Source organism: Cetorhinus maximus, chromosome 18 (genome assembly GCF_964194155.1).
Source record: "Cetorhinus maximus chromosome 18, sCetMax3.hap1.1, whole genome shotgun sequence".
In the NCBI taxonomy this organism is placed as follows: domain Eukaryota; kingdom Metazoa; phylum Chordata; class Chondrichthyes; order Lamniformes; family Cetorhinidae; genus Cetorhinus; species Cetorhinus maximus.
Window position 1 is genome coordinate 3,672,721 of NC_135896.1, and position 16,621 is coordinate 3,689,341.

A 16,621-nucleotide genomic window follows, 5' to 3' on the forward strand; every position below is an offset into this window, starting at 1 on the left:
ATGTCAGGTATACACCAAATGCATCAGTGAACTTAGCTATTCCCTAGTTGTCTGGGCTCTGGATCAGAGCGGGGAGAGTGTGTCTGGGCCCTGGACCGGTTTGCGGAGTGCGAGCCGTGAGTTAAAAACGCATGAGGGTCTTACTTGCATCTACTGGGAACATGGCTATTGAACCAATAGACTTAAATTCTCACAGTACACAGAGGGGGAGTTGGGATCTCCTTATTCCCCTCCAATTCCCATTCCCATGTGGTGTGAGGGAACATTGAGGATAACATAAATTCGAAAAAGTAAAAAGAAAAAGTGAGAATCTAATGTGGAAATGTTGGAACTTGTTACATAAGTCTTAGTCCTTGAAATAGAATGAGCAATTGATATCTCAGCTGAAACACCCCAACCAATAATTGAGTTGAAATTGTATGGAGGTAGAATGGTTTCTGCATTCCTTCATGTGCCCTTGTAACTGAAGCATGTTTCACTGACCTTCTGCATTTACAGTACATGGTAATTGTGCGCTCCTGTCTGGACTCTTGAGAAATACTGGAAGATCATTTACATATCAGATGCACTGCATTTCAATCCTTCGATTGAGATGTTAAACTGATGCCGCCTGCCATCATTCCACTATTCAAAGAGTTAGTTCTCCTGGGCATCCTGGTCAATATTTACTCCTCAACTCAATACCACTGAAACAGATAGTCTGGTCATTTGTTTCTGGGCTCTTGCAACCAGTTTATGTACAGCTATGTTTCCTACATTACAACAGTGATCACATTTCAGAAAAAAAAACATTATCTGTGCGAATGGTGATTTTAAAAAAAGAAAATCTTTGTCTATTTATAGTTTTATGTTATTTGCATTTTTAAATTTGCACGTTGTACTGCTGCTTGAATGTTGCTGTTTCAGTCCTGTTTCCAACCCATAAGTTCACATTGTTAAATGTAAACTGATGATGTAAAATGTTTTTTGATGCCCTCGGGCTATGAAAGGCGCTGTAGAAATTAGTTCTTTCTTTCAAATTCTTGTGCTGAATTGCATTTGCCCCCATCTTCCCTCTCTTTTCGTCTGCCAGTAGAAGGATGGAGAAAATGTGGATTTTTCACTTTATTCTTGGTGTATTTAGCCTTCATGTTTGAAAACACATCTTTGTGTTAAATAGAACTCATTGTCTGTCTTGAACTCTGTGGTTTTCTATTTTGTAGACTTCAATGACTGCAGCCCCAATCCCTGTCTAAATGGAGGCCGATGTGTGGATGGACTGAACGATTTCCACTGTGAATGCAGGAATAACTGGAAAGGAAAAACCTGTCATTCCAGTAAGTGGTCAGCGACTCGCACCACATGCTGCATCTAGACTAATCCAACCGTCCCTTTTACCCATCTCCTTTGTGCTTCCTTGTTGAAGTACCTGTCAACTGGCCCCATTTTGCGTACTGCTCCACAAGCAAATTTAAAATTCTCATCCTTGTTTTCAAATCTCTCCATGGTTTCGATTCTCCCTATCTCTAACTTTTTCCAACCTTCCAGCTCTCAGATCCCTGTGCTGCTCAAATTCTATCCCTCGTGATCACCTCCAATCTTAATCACTGTGCCATTGGTGACTGTACCATTAGATGCCTGGGCCATAAGCTCTAGAATTCCCTCCGTAAACCTATCCATTTCCCCACCCCCTTTCCTCCTTTAAGATGCTCCTTGAAACTGACCTCTTTGACCAAACTTGGTCATCTGTCCTCGTATCACCTTACGTGGCTCAGTGTCATATTTTGTTTTTAACACTCTTGAAGTGTCTTGAGACTTTAATACATTGAAGGTGCTATACAACTACAACTTGTCGGACCGTCATAAAAAATTGCATGGGTAGGTCATTTGGCCCTTTGAGACTTCTCTGCCATTTAAAAAGATCATGCCCGATTCTCAACCTCAACTCCACTTTCTTGTCCGATTACCTCCTTCCCTGATGTGTTTAACCAATCGATCTTTCCTCCATAGGAGAGAATCAGTGTGATGAAAACACCTGTAGTAATGGTGGCACATGTCATGATGTGGGAGATGCCTTTCGATGTGCATGTGCTCCAGAGTGGGGCGGGAGCACTTGTAACCTTGGTGAGTTTGTCTTTCTCTGTGTCCCCCTCCTCCCCTCTTTTTATAGAGAAGCTTTCTAAAGTACCCTCTTGACTCCCTATCCCTCTTTCAAATAATGGCATAGTATCTTCTAACATCCTTTAGTCAAGGTGAAGTTCTTGACTCACTGTCCACCTGGAGGCAGGTTCATGGAGCAATCCTTCATTCAGTGTAGACTACACGATGGAGGTCTTGAACCTGCAGCCCTTCTGATCTGTAGAGTGCGGCTGACAGAGCCAAGCTGAGACGGAGATTGGTGTATTTGGTGGGGGGAGTGGAGGGTGGGGTATCCTCTTGAATATTGCTGGCTGGAATTTGCGCACAGAGAAAACCTGGCCTGATAACTGATTTGGAAGCAATGAGATTAAAACTTCCAACTGCTTTCCAATGAGAGGGTGAATCAATCTGTAACCACAAGGTGTTTTTAATGCATTTACGGGTTGTGGGCACACTGGGTAGGCCAGTATTTATTGCCCATCCCTAATTGCTCTCGAAAGTGGCGGTGAGCTGCCTTCTTGGAAGGAAGTTCCAGGATTTTGTCCGTGATATTTGGGATACAATAGAAGTTTCAGAGGGGAGGGGGCACGGGGGAAGAGCATGAGTGGTCTTTATTAAAGTAGACTGGACCTCCCTGGGATTGTTTAAATTCCCACTGAAGCCTTGAGTTTCTCAGAAAAACATGACCTTTTGGGAAATTCCTTTGGCCAAACTGTTTAGATTCTTCATGTTGGTTAAAGTAATTTAGTACATGGGCCAGGATTTTATGGCCCTACCTGCCCGGTGGGATATCACGGTCCTCCGGAACTGAATGGAGATTTAAATGACCTGCCACCTCAGCTGGGGGAGACACGCTGCGGCGGGACCATAAACCCCTGGCCATGGAGTAGGAAGGGGCAGGGAGGGGTAAATATCAGCAAGCTCACAAATCCTTTCCTTTTGAATGCTGTTGCGATTTTGCAGGAATTCTAATCACAGGATATCTTCCTGGTACAGTCATGTGGCCACTAACACAGTCACTAATCTTGCCCAGGTGTAGGCTGGGAGTTCACCTGTCCTCGCATCTTAAATGTTTGAATTGTTTCCTGTTAAAAATGATTTGACATGTAAAGTGTTTTGTGTTTCAGCTAAGAACAGCAGTTGCATCCCCAGCCCTTGCCAGAACGGAGGGACATGTGTGGGTAGTGGTGACACCTTCACTTGCGTGTGCAAGGAGGGATGGGAAGGTCCAAGCTGCACACAAAGTAAGTTCTAGTCACCCTTGTGCCTGCTGGGTGCTCTGTTCTTGCGCGTGCCTTCCAGAAGCCAGTTTATTCAGAGCAAGGTGTCGCAAACACTAAAAGGCCAGTTGCTTTGGAGGTACTGATTGAGGAATAAATATTTCTCAGATTATTGTGGAGGTTTCCCAGCCCTGTTTTGAAATGGCGCCTAATCCAAGGGGGGTGTCAGTTTAACACCTTTCCAAAAAGGCAGTATCTCTGACGGTGCAGGACTTCCTCAGTACTGCAATTGGAGCATTGGCCTGGCTTATAGGGCTTGAATGCCCGACATGGCACACAAACACACTGTATGACCAAGCAAGTTCCTTGGCCCTAACCTCAAGGGAGCACTGAGGATTGATGAATAGCTCTGACCCTTGGGGGGGTCTTTTACAGCCCCCTGAAGATACTGAAGTCTATCCAATTTATTGTGTTGGAAAAATCCATCAACAAAGGCCACCACTTGTCTTGTTTCAGTGGTACCAGGGACTGGGGTGGGGCAGGGAGGGTGAGGGGCTTGCCTCCCCCCTTGTGAGCTGCTGATCACCAGAGCCCGCTTGGGTAAAGCAGGTTTATTTAAAGTTGTTTAATGTTCCTTTTGTTTTCTTCCACAGATAAGAATGACTGCAATCCTCACCCATGGTAAGTGACACTCGTAGCAAGTGTTACCTTTATTGCCAAAGTGCTGCAGCCAATCTTAAATAAGCACTTGGCTAGATCCACTTCTGGGAGACCAGCAAGTGAACTGCCTCTTAGCATGCCTGCTGTTTCAATCCAGCTCCATTATCCTGGCAGAAAAATTGCATCAAGTAACCTTACAGCACAGAAGGAGGCCATTCGGCCCGTTGTGCCTGTCCTGGCCATTTGAAAGATTTAATTAGTCGCCCCTGTTGCTCTTTCCCCATGAGCTCTGTAAATGTTAGCTTTGAGTATTTATCCATTTCCCTTTGAAGGTTACTATTGAATCCGCTTCCACCATCCTTTTAGGCAGTGAATTGCAGATCATCATAATTTGCTACGCTAAACACTCTTCATTTCTTTTTCTGGTTCCTTTGCCAGCTGTGTCCTCTGGTTGCTGACCCTCAGTGAAAACAGTTTGATTATATACTCTTTGAAAAGTCTTTTTAATTTTGAACACCTCTATTAAATCCCACCTTAACCTTTTCTGTAATCCCAGATTCTCCAGTGTCTCCACAAAACTGAAGCCCCTCATCCCTGGAATCATTCTGTTAATCTCCTTTACGTGCCTCTCTCTCAAATCAGTTTATCAATGATTCAGCCACTGGATTGAAAGCCCCGCATTCAGTAGTATGAACAGTGATTTTTCCAGTGTATGATATCAGAGTGCCGATCTAAAGATGTTAGTGTTAGCTTCCACCTGCCTGAGGGACTGACTAATACAGCAGCGGCTTTTTAAAAAGAACTGCTTTAATGTGGGAAATATGACAGGCAGGTTACGCATAGGAAGATCCTACAAACAATAATCAGATAATCTGTTAAATGCATGTTGACTGAGGGATAAGTATCTGCTAGGACATTGCCCAGAGCTCCCCTGCACTTCAGATAATGCCACGGGATTTTTCACGTCCACTTGAAAAGGCAGATGGGGCCTAGGTTAAATGCCTCATCCAAAAGATGGCACCTCCAGTGGTAGAGCAATCCCTGAGTGTTGGGGGCTAAAGTCTCTAGGGTGGGGCTTGAACCCATAACCTTTGGACTTGGGCGAAAGTTCTACTAACCAAACCACTGCTGACAGCATAACACAAAACTGTCTGCCCTTGAAAGAGAAAAAAAGGGAGGTATGGTTTTGAATCTGACCTTTTTTTTTTATCAAAAGCTTCCCTCTTCCCCCTCCCATCCAACACAACACGCACTGCATGCTTTTTAGGCCAGTCTTCCCATCAGTGACAGTCAGAAGAATGGGAGGTCAGTTTAATCCAGCTGGTGCTGCAATGGATAAAAAAGAGGAGGGCTTTATTGTAATCTAATTTAAAAATAAATGTGCAGCGTTTAATCGGCTTTGTAGCAGATTTGTTGCAAATCCCCCCCATCTCACTTGTACTGAGCCAAAGGACAAACCTGCTCCCAACCGAGTCCCATGAAGCGATCGTGGATAGCCGGGCTCTTGATGGGAGGGGGGCGGGGGTTGCGTTATCTATGGCACAAGTCATAACCAAGCTTTAATAGGTGCAGGTTGGGGGATGGGGTGGGGCGGGGGGTGGGGGGTGGTTACGGGGAGAAAGAGAGGTACTAATATTGGAAATTCTTTGTGGATGGTAGGCTGAAAATGTAATAGCAGGGGTTCTGGAACCTTCCATTCTCCCATTGTCAGCCCAATGCTAGAAATGCCTTCTGTTAATGACAATTGAAATTTACATTCGAATAGATGGTGATGTTGAGGCAGAAGTTGTATTTTTCTCTTGTGTGTCCTCACTTCTCAGCTGTGGTTGTGTTGACAGTAGCTAGAGATCACTTTCTAACATGCAAGTGGTTGGGGGGTATGGGTGTGCTTTGTCTTTACAGCTACAATGGAGGCATCTGTGTCGACGGTGTGAATTGGTTTCGATGTGAATGCGCTCCGGGTTTTGCCGGGCCGGACTGCCGAATCAGTAAGTATTTAACGAGCAGAGCAGAGTGTTCAGGGGTTGTGCCATTATGACCCAGCACCCTTTTTGTTCCAGTCAGTCTTTGACCTCTCGGTACATTCAGCTGAGTGAAGGCCAGTTGTACCTCGTATAACACAACACCAGCGGATTGAATTATTCATTCAGAATGAAAAGCCCCCTTGCCAACCTCTGGAAGAATTAGAGCTTTTGTCCCCTTCGCTGATGACTCTTTCCCCAGTCACAAGGTCCATTCATTGTCTTCAAGAAACTTTAAGAAATATTTTTCTTCAAAATAGAAATTTGCTTTTAGTCCACTTCAATACTGGCTAAAATATCTTTATAACACTTCAACTATCTCCTCATAACTTGGTGTCAAATTCTATTTGATAATGCCTCTGAAGTGCCTTGGGATGTTTTATTATATTAAAGTTGCTATGTAAATATTGTCCAGCTAATGCAACAAAAACTTTATTGGTTTAAATGATTACTTTTGTTGCTGTGAGTCTTTGAGCTGTTATGACCATCTTATTTTAGCTCCCCTTCTGTACCTGACTCCTGATCATATTCCAATTTTAATGAAAATAAATAATTTGCATTTGTATAGCACCTTTCATGACCATGGGACATCCCAAAGCATCCAAACCAACTAAGTGATTTCTGAAGTGCAGTCACTGTTGTAATGTAGGAAATATGGCAGCCAATTCGTGCACAGCAAGCTCTCACAAACAGCAATATGATGATCAGGGAATCTGTTTTAGTGGTGGCTGAGTTGCATATATTGGCCAGGACACTGAGTAGAACTCCACTCCTCATCTCCAAATAATGCTGCAGGATCTTTTACATCGACCTGAGGGGGAAGACAGGGTCTCAATTAACATCTCATCCAAAAAGTAGCACCTCTGACAGTTCAGTACCCTCTGCGTAGGGAGCAAGAGTGCTACGCACCGAACCAAGGCTGGTAGATACTGGGAATATTCTGGAACCTTGCCAAATTGGCTGTTCTTTAAATTGAGAGTATATTGGCAGGCAGCAATACACATGAGTAAAACCTGAGTGTGCTGAAGCCAGTTGTGCCCCCATCCCCACGCCGCTAATCCACTCTCAGCTGAGATCAGCTAACATCGTACAGGCCAAGAGTTATTGAGGCCAGAGTTTGTGGGAAGCAAGTATTGCAGAGAGGAATGTGCAGTAGATGTACCATGCAGGCAATACGATACAATTCTAAACACACCCATGCTGGTGATACTACGGAGATTTACAATACCAAGTGAGGGAGGCAAGCCAAGGAAAACAAGATGAGATCTTCAACAACAACAGTTTGCATTTATATAGCACCTTCAATGTAGTAAAATATCCTAGAGTGCTTCACAGGAACATAACCAGGCAAACTTTGACACTGAACCACCTAAGGAGATATTAGGACAGGTGTCCGAAAACTTGGCCAAAGAGGTCGGTTTTAAGGCGTATGAGGAGAGAGAGAGGAGTTTAGGTTTCTCTTCTTGACATTCAGTGCCATTACCCTCACTGAATCCCCTGCTATCAACATCCTAGGGGTTACCATTGACCAGAAACTGAACAGGACCAGCCATATAACTACTGTGGCGACAAAAGCAGGTTCGATGCTGGGAATTCTGTGGAGAGTAACTGAACTCCTGACTCCCCAGAGCTTATCCACAAGGCACAAGTCAGGAGTGTGATGGAATACTTTCCACTTGCCTGGATGAGTGCTGCTCCAACAACACTCAAAAAGCTCAACACCATCCAGGACACAGCAGCCCGCTTGATTGGCACCCCATCCACAAACATTCACTCCCTCCACAACTGACGCACAGTGGCAGCAGTACGTAGCATCTACAAAATGCATTGCAGGAACTCACCAAGGCTCCTTCGACAACACCTTCCAAACCCTCAACCATCTAGAAGAACAAGGGCAGCAGATGCATGGGAACACCACCACCTGGAAGTTCCCCTCCAAGTCACTCACCATCCTGACTTGGAACTGTATCACCGTCCCTTCACTCTCGCTGGGTCAAAACCCTGAATCTCCTTCTCTAACAGCACTATGGGTGTGCCAACAACACATCGACTGCAGCAGTTCAAGAAAGCAGCTCACCACAATCTTCTCGAGCAATTAGGGGTGGGCAGTAAATGCTGGCCCAGCCAGCAACACCCACCTCCAATGAACAAACAAAAAAAGAGAGGGAAAACCAGAGATTAGAGCCCAGGCAGCTGAAGGCACAGCCACCAATGGGAGAATGTTTGATACTTGGGATGTGCAAGATGCCAGAGTTGGGGGAGATCCATGATGGGGAAGAAAGAGACCGTGGAGTGTTTTGGAAAAGCAGATGAGTGTTTAAAAATTGTGTTGCGACACACAGAATTCAATATATGTCAACGGTGGGACTAACTGGATGGCTGTTTGAAAGAGCTGGCACAGGAACGATGCGCTGAATGGCGGCCTCCTGTTCTCTATATCGTTCTATGGTTGATGGATGAACAGGGCAATTTTTTATGCATCCATGGATGTGAGAGCCTCGCTGGCTAGGCTGGCATTTGTTACTCATCCCGAATTGCCCTCTAAGGTGGCGGTGAGCTGCACTCTTGAACCACTGCAGTCCACGTGGTGTAGGTACACCCACAGTGCTGTTCGGGAGGGAGTTCCAGGATTTTGACCCAACAGCAGTGAATGAATGGTGGTATGGTTCCAAGTCAGGATTGAGAGAGATTTGGAGGGAAGTGCAGATTGTGTTTTCATGCGCCTGTTGCCTATGTCCCCCTGGGTGACAGAGGCCATGGGTTTGGAAGGTGCTGTCGAAGGAGCCTTGAGTTGCTGCAGTGCATCTTGCAGATGGCAAGCACTGCTGCCACGATGCATCAGTTGTGGAGGGAGTGAATGTTTAAAGTAGTGGATGTGGTGCCAATCAAGTGGACTCCTTTGCCCTGGATGGTGTTGAGCTTCTTGAGTATTGTGAGAGCTGCATTCATCCAGGCAAGTGGGGAGTATTCCATCACACTCCTGACTTGTGCCTTCTGGGTAATAAAGACTTTGGGGAGTTGGGAGGTGAGTTACTCACTGCAGAATTCCTAGCATCTGACCTGCTTGTAGCCACAATATGTGGCTAACCCAGTTAAGTTCCCAGTTAGTGGTACTCTGGCACTTTTCCTCCCACCCCATCCAGCCCAGGGATGTTGATCGCAGGGGACTCAGGTGATGATAATCCTGCTAAATGATGAATAGGTGGTTGGACTTTTGTTGGAGAGCGTCATTGTCTGGTACTTGTGGCGTGTATCTTTCTGGTCACTTAGCAGTCCAAGCCTGAATGTTGTCAAGTTCTTACTGAATGTGGGAATTAACTACTTCAGTACCTGAGGATTTGCAAATGACATTGAACTTTGTGCAATCATCAGCAAAACATTCCCAATTCTGACCTGATGGGCAGACTTTTGATAACCAGCTGAAGGTGTTTGGGCCTCGGGCACTGTATGGAGGAACTCCAGTAATAATCAAGTCTGGTGACAACAGGAATGGGTGAAGGTTTTGGCAGCAGATCAGGTTAGGTGGGCAGAGCTGGGTGATGTTAAGAGGTGGATATAGGCAGTTTTAATAGTCATGTCTAGAGGTAATCAAGAGGAAAGAAAAATCAAGAGTGAAGTACATGTTACTTGAGATCACTAGAAGGGCAGTTCAGGAAACAGCACTAAACTGAGAAGAGGGAAAAGTACAATTAAGCTTTAAATTTGATGATGAACATTTTGAGTTACATGCCAGGTAGAGTTGGATATTAGTGGAGCTGAAGAAGGAATTAGATATTGCTTTTGAGTAAAGTTAGTGTTGGGAAGGTCCCTTTGCATTTATTTCTATATGTACTCATGTGTTTTAGAAACTGTTTTCCACACTTTTCTCTCAGGCTCTCTCAAGCGCTCTTGCTTTCTCTCTCTCTCGCTTTCTCTGGCTTGGTGGCAGTGAACCCATTCCCTTTAGGTAATGGGTATCTATTCGAGATGAGGGGAGGGAGTGAGAACTTGCATCCTGTGTGTTTTTAAGCTACTGACAGTGGCTGGAAGCGCAGCTGCAAGTGCAGTGAACACGGCTCTGAATGAAGCATTGGAAATAAAAAGCCTCTTACAGAGCTGGCTCTCAATGGCTGCTTTAACTCGATTGTTTACTGTGAAACTAATGATGAGACTGAAGAGGCCAGGGCTGGCTTTTTGCAATTAGGCAGAGCAGGAAACACGTGGCCTCATCAGCATTTTTAGTGTCCCTCATTTCTTTGTTAATGTGTACTTTTATTCTCTTTCTCTCTCAAAGACATCGATGAATGCCAGTCATCCCCTTGTGCTTATGGAGCCACTTGTGTGGATGAGATTAATGGATACAGGTGCATCTGCCCCCCTGGAAGAGCAGGCTACAGATGCCAAGAAGGTTCGTGTTTTCAGAAAATGATAATTCCCTGTCTGACTTAAGAGTATTCTTGGCCTGCAGGATTCGTAATGGGCTTCCATTTTATGACCCCTCTTTTTATTTTCTAATAAGTGGCTGCTTGCTTGAAGGTAGTAAGGCGGCTGCTCCTTGCCCTGTAGGGCTGTATCCCAGCAACAGTCAGTCAAGGGAGGAATACAGGGACTTGTGAGATGTGGGGGTGGGTGAGGAGATGGTGGGAAGCCCTACGCTAACTGAAGACACGATGATCAGGCACTCCTGGCTTGTTTGTATTGATTCGGCCGTGAGCTGTTCAAATTGCCCTGTGGCATCTTGATGTCTGGGAAGGACACGAGTTTCCAGCTTTGTGATGAATCATAGAATTGCGGAATTGAGCAGCACAGAAGGATGCCTTTCGGCCCATTGTTGTTGTGCTGGCTCTTTGAAGGAGCTATCCAATTAGTCCCACTCACAGAATCACAGAATCACTCTGCCTGCTCTTTCCCAAAGCCCAGTAATTTTTAGCTCCTTCGACTACTTATTCAATTCCCTATTGAAAGTTACTATTGAATTTGCTTCAACCAGCCTTTTAAGCAGTGCAGTCCAGATAATAACTTGGTGTGCAGATTTTTTCCCCTCCATGTTGCCTCTGGTCACTGTCCCCTGCTGTGCTGCCAGTGGGCATCATTGCCAACTGCTGTGCTCCCCCGATGTGCATAGCCACCCCCTGCTGTGCTCCCAGTGGGCATCACTGCCGTGCTCCCCTGATGTGCATAACCACCCCCTGCTGTGCTCTCCTGATGGATGCCACTGTCCAGCCTTTCCAGGTTGTTACTAAGGCTGAGCAACATAAATATTTGATCTCTGGAATCAAGGTATATTGGAATCTGGCAGGAAAATGGAGCTGAGGCAGATTCAGCCCTGATTGTGTTGAAGTGTGGAACAAGCATGAGGGGCCAGATGGTCTATTCCTATTTCTTATGCTCTTGTGCCACATTGGCTCTCTAGCTCGCTCACTCTACCTCACTACAAGGAAAATTGAATAATCCAGCTTGATTCATTTCAATGAGTTCACAATCTGTCACTGTTTTTCTCAAACAAAATAGGCTTCTCTGAGGCTTGACTTTGGTAAGAATGTGTAGAAAAGTACATCCTACACAAATACCCTTGTTCCATATGTAAAGAGGGAGCAGAAGGAAAATTGTTGATTTGCATAACTCAAATTTAATATGAATGTTGTGGAAGACTAGACAATGGTGTCAGCTCAGACACAATCTGTACACCTTTGAGCTCTGAGTTTGTGCCCACCACAGTTTTGTCTGCCTTCCCTAGCTAAATATGGCCATAACTGATAAGTCAACTTGAATTATCATCAGTACCTGCCCTGTGAGCGTTTGATGGGGACGGTGTAGAGGGAGCTTTACTCTGTATCCAAACCCCGTGCTGTACCTGGCTCCCAAAAAATGGTTGCAACAGAAGAGTTGTCCACAAAAGATCAATGTTGAAGCTCTGAAAAGACCAATCAAGGGACCAATTCCAACAATGCCTTGGTGGGGGGGAAACTTTCAAACTTCAATCAAGAACAAAAGAAGAGTGTCCACTGTCCTTGGGATGTCCTTAAGTCCAATATCATCAATGTAAAGAGACTCCTGAACTTTCTGTCAGAAAGCATCAAGGTTGGTTTGATGAAAAGGATCAGGATATCAACGAACTAATCGTAAGCGCAAGACTTTCTGCACCTAGCGGAATGATCCAAACTCAAAGCAAAAGAAACTGGCTTTCCAACAGGCCAAAGTACAAAGGTACACCCGTGACATGAAGAACATGTGGGCAGAAAAGACAAAAGAAATTCAACATCTCGTTGACGTGAATGATACCCATGGTTTTTTCACTGCCATACAGACCATTTATGGTCCAAGTACTCAAGAACCAGCTCCTCTGATGCTTAAGGACCGGGCAGATCTGACCAAGGAAAGGGAAGCTGTTGCCGCCTGTTGAAGGGAGCAGTTTGAAGACCTTTTCAGTAAAGAATCAATTGACGAGAGTGTTTTCATCTCCCATCTCGTAACACTCAGTTAGAAACGAGCGCAGAACTCTGCCAACGCCTATCAAGGTAATGAAAGCCATCACTCAAATGAATAGCAACAAAGCAGCAAGAGGTGATGGAATCTCTGCTGAAATCTTTAAGCATGAAGGAGAACAAGTAACATTACCCTTATCCTACAGATCTGGAATGAAGAGGAAGTCCTGAATGATCTTAAGGATGCCATGATTGCTACAGTCTTCAAGAAAAGGGACAAATCCAGCTATGGAAATTACAGAAGCATCTCCATCCCATAACAACCTGTTAGATCAGCTCAGAACTATGCCAACACTATGGAGGTGATGTATAACGAAGATCATTACAAGAATCCTTCTGAATAGACTTATTACACTTCCTGAAGAGCTACTCCTCGAATCTCAATGAGGCCATAAGAGGCACGGCCGACATGATTTTTACAGTTCTCCAACAAGAAAAATGTCCCACCTCTCTACACAGCATTCTTTGACTTGACAAAGGCCTTTAACTCTCTAAATTGTGAAGCACCCTAGAAGATTCTGCAGAAGTATGGATGTCCTCCAAAATTTGTTACCATCCTTCACCTGCTTCATGATATGTGGGCAGTAATCCTTAACAACAGATCCATTACAGACTCTTTGGAGGTTAAGAACGGAATCAAACAAGGTTGTGTCATTATTCCAACTCTTTTTTTTTTGGTCAATTTTCCTTGCTGCCATGCTCTGCCTGACTAGAGACAAGCTCCCTGCTGGAGTGCAGCTTATTTATCAAATGGGCGGCGAACTATTTAATCTCATGACTCCAATCAAAAACTAAGACCACCCCGACCTCAGTCATTGAGTTCCAATACACTGATGATGTTGCAGGAAGTGCTGTGTTGGAAATGGATACCCAGAAATCGTTGACGTATTTACTGAGGCGTACGAGAAGATAGGACTCAACATTCAAAAAACCAAAATCCTCCATCAGCAAGCTCCAAATGCACGTGTCTCAGCCCCATTGAATAGGATTCATGATGAGTTGGGTTGGTCATATAGTTTGGATGTCAAATATCAGGCTCCTGAAGCAGGTCATCTTCTCCCAGCTCAGTCAGGGCAGATGCACCAGAGGAGGACAGAAGAAGCACTTCAAGAATGTGTCGAAAGCCAACATGAAGAAATGCAACATTGGCATCAACTCCTGGGAGACTGTCACCTTGGACTGAACCATATGACAGGAGAAGGAACCCAGCGTTTTGAGACCCAAGGGTGATAAAATGAAGAGGAAAAGCGATAGAGGCGAAAAGAACATGCCAGGACCCGAACTGATAATACACGACCAGACGACAAATGTCCGATGTGTCATGAAGTCTGCCGATCCCGAATCGGCCATCTTCAGACCCAAATCATCCTCGCTAGCGAGGAATAGCTGATATAGTACCTGTCCTGGGAGTGTTTGATGGGGACAGTGTAGAGGGAGCTTTACTCTGTATCTAACCCCGTGCTGTACCTGTCCTGGGAGTGTTTGATGGGGACAGTGTAGAGGGAGCTTTACTCTGTATCTAACCCCGTGCTGTACCTGTCCTGGGAGTGTTTGATTGGGACGGTGTAGAGGGAGCTTTACTCTGTATCTAACCCCGTGCTGTACCTGTCCTGGGAGTGTTTGATGGGACAGTGTAGAGGGAGCTTTACTCTGTATCTAACCCTGTGCTGTACCTGTCCTGGGAGTGTTTGATGGGGACAGTGTAGAGGGAGCTTTACTCTGTAACTAACCCTGTGCTGTACCTGTCCTGGGAGTGTTTGATGGGGACAGTGTAGAGGGAGCTTTACTCTGTATCTAACCCCGTGCCGTACCTGTCCTGGGAGTGTTTGATGGGGATGGTGTAGAGGGAGCTTTACTCTGTATCTAACCCCGTGCGGTACCTGTCCTGGGAGTGTTTGATGGGGACGGTGTAGAGGGAGCTTTACTCTGTATCTAACCCCGTGTTGTACCTGTCCTGGGAGTGTTTGATGGGACACTGTAGAGGGAGCTTTACTCTGTATCTAACCCTGTGCTGTACCTGTCCTGGGAGCGTTTGATGGGGACAGTATAGAGGGAGCTTTACTCTGTATCTAACCCTGTGCTGTACCTGTCCTGGGAGTGTTTGATGGGGACAGTATAGAGGGAGCTTTACTCTGTATCTAACCCTGTGCTGTACCTGTCCTGGGAGTGTTTGATGGGGACAGTATAGAGGGAGCTTTACTCTGTATCTAACCCCGTGCTGTACCTGTCCTGGGAGTGTTTGATGGGGACAGTGTAGAGGGAGCTTTACTCTGTATCTAACCCCGTGCTGTACCTGTCCTGGGAGTATTTGATGGGGACGGTGTAGAGGGAGCTTTACTCTGTATCTAACCCCGTGTTGTACCTGTCCTGGGAGTGTTTGATGGGACAGTGTAGAGGGAGCTTTACTCTGTATCTAACCCTGTGCTGTACCTGTCCTGGGAGTGTTTGATGGGGACAGTATAGAGGGAGCTTTACTCTGTATCTAACCCCGTGCTGAACCTGTCCTGGGAGTGTTTGATGGGGACAGTGTAGAGGGAGCTTTACTCTGTATCTAACCCTGTGCTGTACCTGTCCTGGGAGTGTTTGATGGGGACAATGTAGAGGGAGTTTTGCTCTGTATCTAACCCCGTGCTGTACCTGTCCTGGGAGTGTTTGATGGGGACAGTGCAGAGGGAGCTTTACTCTGTATCTAACCCTGTGCTGTACCTGTCCTGGGAGTGTTTGATGGGGACAGTGTAGAGGGAGCTTTACTCTGTATCTAACCCCGTGCTGAGCCTGTCCTGGGAGTGTTTGATGGGGACAGTGTAGAGGGAGCTTTACTCTGTATCTAACCCCGTGCTGTACCTGTCCTGGGAGTGTTTGATGGGGAGAGTGTAGAGGGAGCTTTACTCTGTATCTAACCCCGTGCTGTACCTGTCCTGGGAGTGTTTGATGGGGACAGTGTAGAGGGAGCTTTACTCTGTATCTAACCCTGTGCTGTACCTGTCCTGGGAGTGTTTGATGGGGACAATGTAGAGGGAGTTTTGCTCTGTATCTAACCCCGTGCTGTACCTGTCCTGGGAGTGTTTGATGGGGACAGTGCAGAGGGAGCTTTACTCTGTATCTAACCCTGTGCTGTACCTGTCATGGGAGTGTTTGATGGGGACAGTGTAGAGGGAGCTTTACTCTGTATCTAACCCCGTGCTGTACCTGTCCTGGGAGTGTTTGATGGGGATGGTGCAGAGGGAGCTTTACTCTTTATCTAACCCTGAGCAGTAGCTGCCCTGAGAGTGTTTGATGTTTAATTTAGTTGAATTGTAAATGTGACCTTTACATTTGTATTATGATGTATCTACCAATATCACAAAGAGGAAATCTTCTGCTGTCTGTGAAGAAAACATTCTCCTGATATCAACTAGCAGAAAAATCTGCAATCTTAGTAGTTAATCTCTAGCAATGACCTAATCCTTTGACTTTTTCCTTGCAGTCATTGGCTTTGGGAAGTCATGCTTCATGTCAGGACAGTACCATCCACATGGTATTCGGTGGGAGCAGGAGTGCAACACCTGCCAGTGCCTGAACGGCAATGTGAACTGCACTAAGGTATGACAAATTCCAAAACCCTTAAGTGAGGGGTGTTTCTTTTTAAATTCATTTTCATATAATTGCTAGCTGGCTTTCATTCATTGCCCCCACCCTGTCTCATGCTATTCACAATATCGCCATCCTGTATGACCCTGAGCTGACCTTCTGACTCCCTTACCATCTTCATCATATAGACCTTCCAGATCTGTAACATCGCCTGTCTTCGACCACAGCTGATCTGCTGCTGGAAACCATCATATCTTGATTTTGTCACCTACAGACTTGACTATTGCAGTGCTCTCCTAGTCAATCTTCCATCCTCCATAAACCTCACCACATTCAAAACTCTGCAGAACATATCACACCCAACATCAAGTCATATGCACCATCACCTTTGACCCACTTTGATTCTGTTCTCAATGTTTCCAATTGAAATTCTCATTCTCTCATCTATGTCTTAACCTTTTCTAATCCTATAACAACCCTCTTCTCCCCACCACCCACCCCACCCCCTATCCAGCTCCGCCACTGCCTCTTGTACGTCCCTCCTGCTATTGGTCTGCACTCTGCTGGA

The 16,621-nt window shown here is 45.5% G+C and overlaps 1 protein-coding gene across 1 annotated transcript in view; it reads left to right on the top strand.

The window, feature by feature from the left end:
- The window catches only part of jag2b (jagged canonical Notch ligand 2b), a 114,120-nt gene that overhangs the window by 84,729 nt on the left and 12,770 nt on the right, over positions 1 to 16,621 (top strand). The window contains exons 14-20 of the mRNA XM_078561985.1: positions 1,203 to 1,316; positions 1,990 to 2,103; positions 3,246 to 3,362; positions 3,992 to 4,019; positions 5,901 to 5,986; positions 10,293 to 10,406; positions 15,950 to 16,065. Coding sequence (XP_078418111.1) covers positions 1,203 to 1,316; positions 1,990 to 2,103; positions 3,246 to 3,362; positions 3,992 to 4,019; positions 5,901 to 5,986; positions 10,293 to 10,406; positions 15,950 to 16,065 — 689 coding nt within the window. The remainder of the gene's footprint in view (positions 1 to 1,202; positions 1,317 to 1,989; positions 2,104 to 3,245; positions 3,363 to 3,991; positions 4,020 to 5,900; positions 5,987 to 10,292; positions 10,407 to 15,949; positions 16,066 to 16,621) is intronic.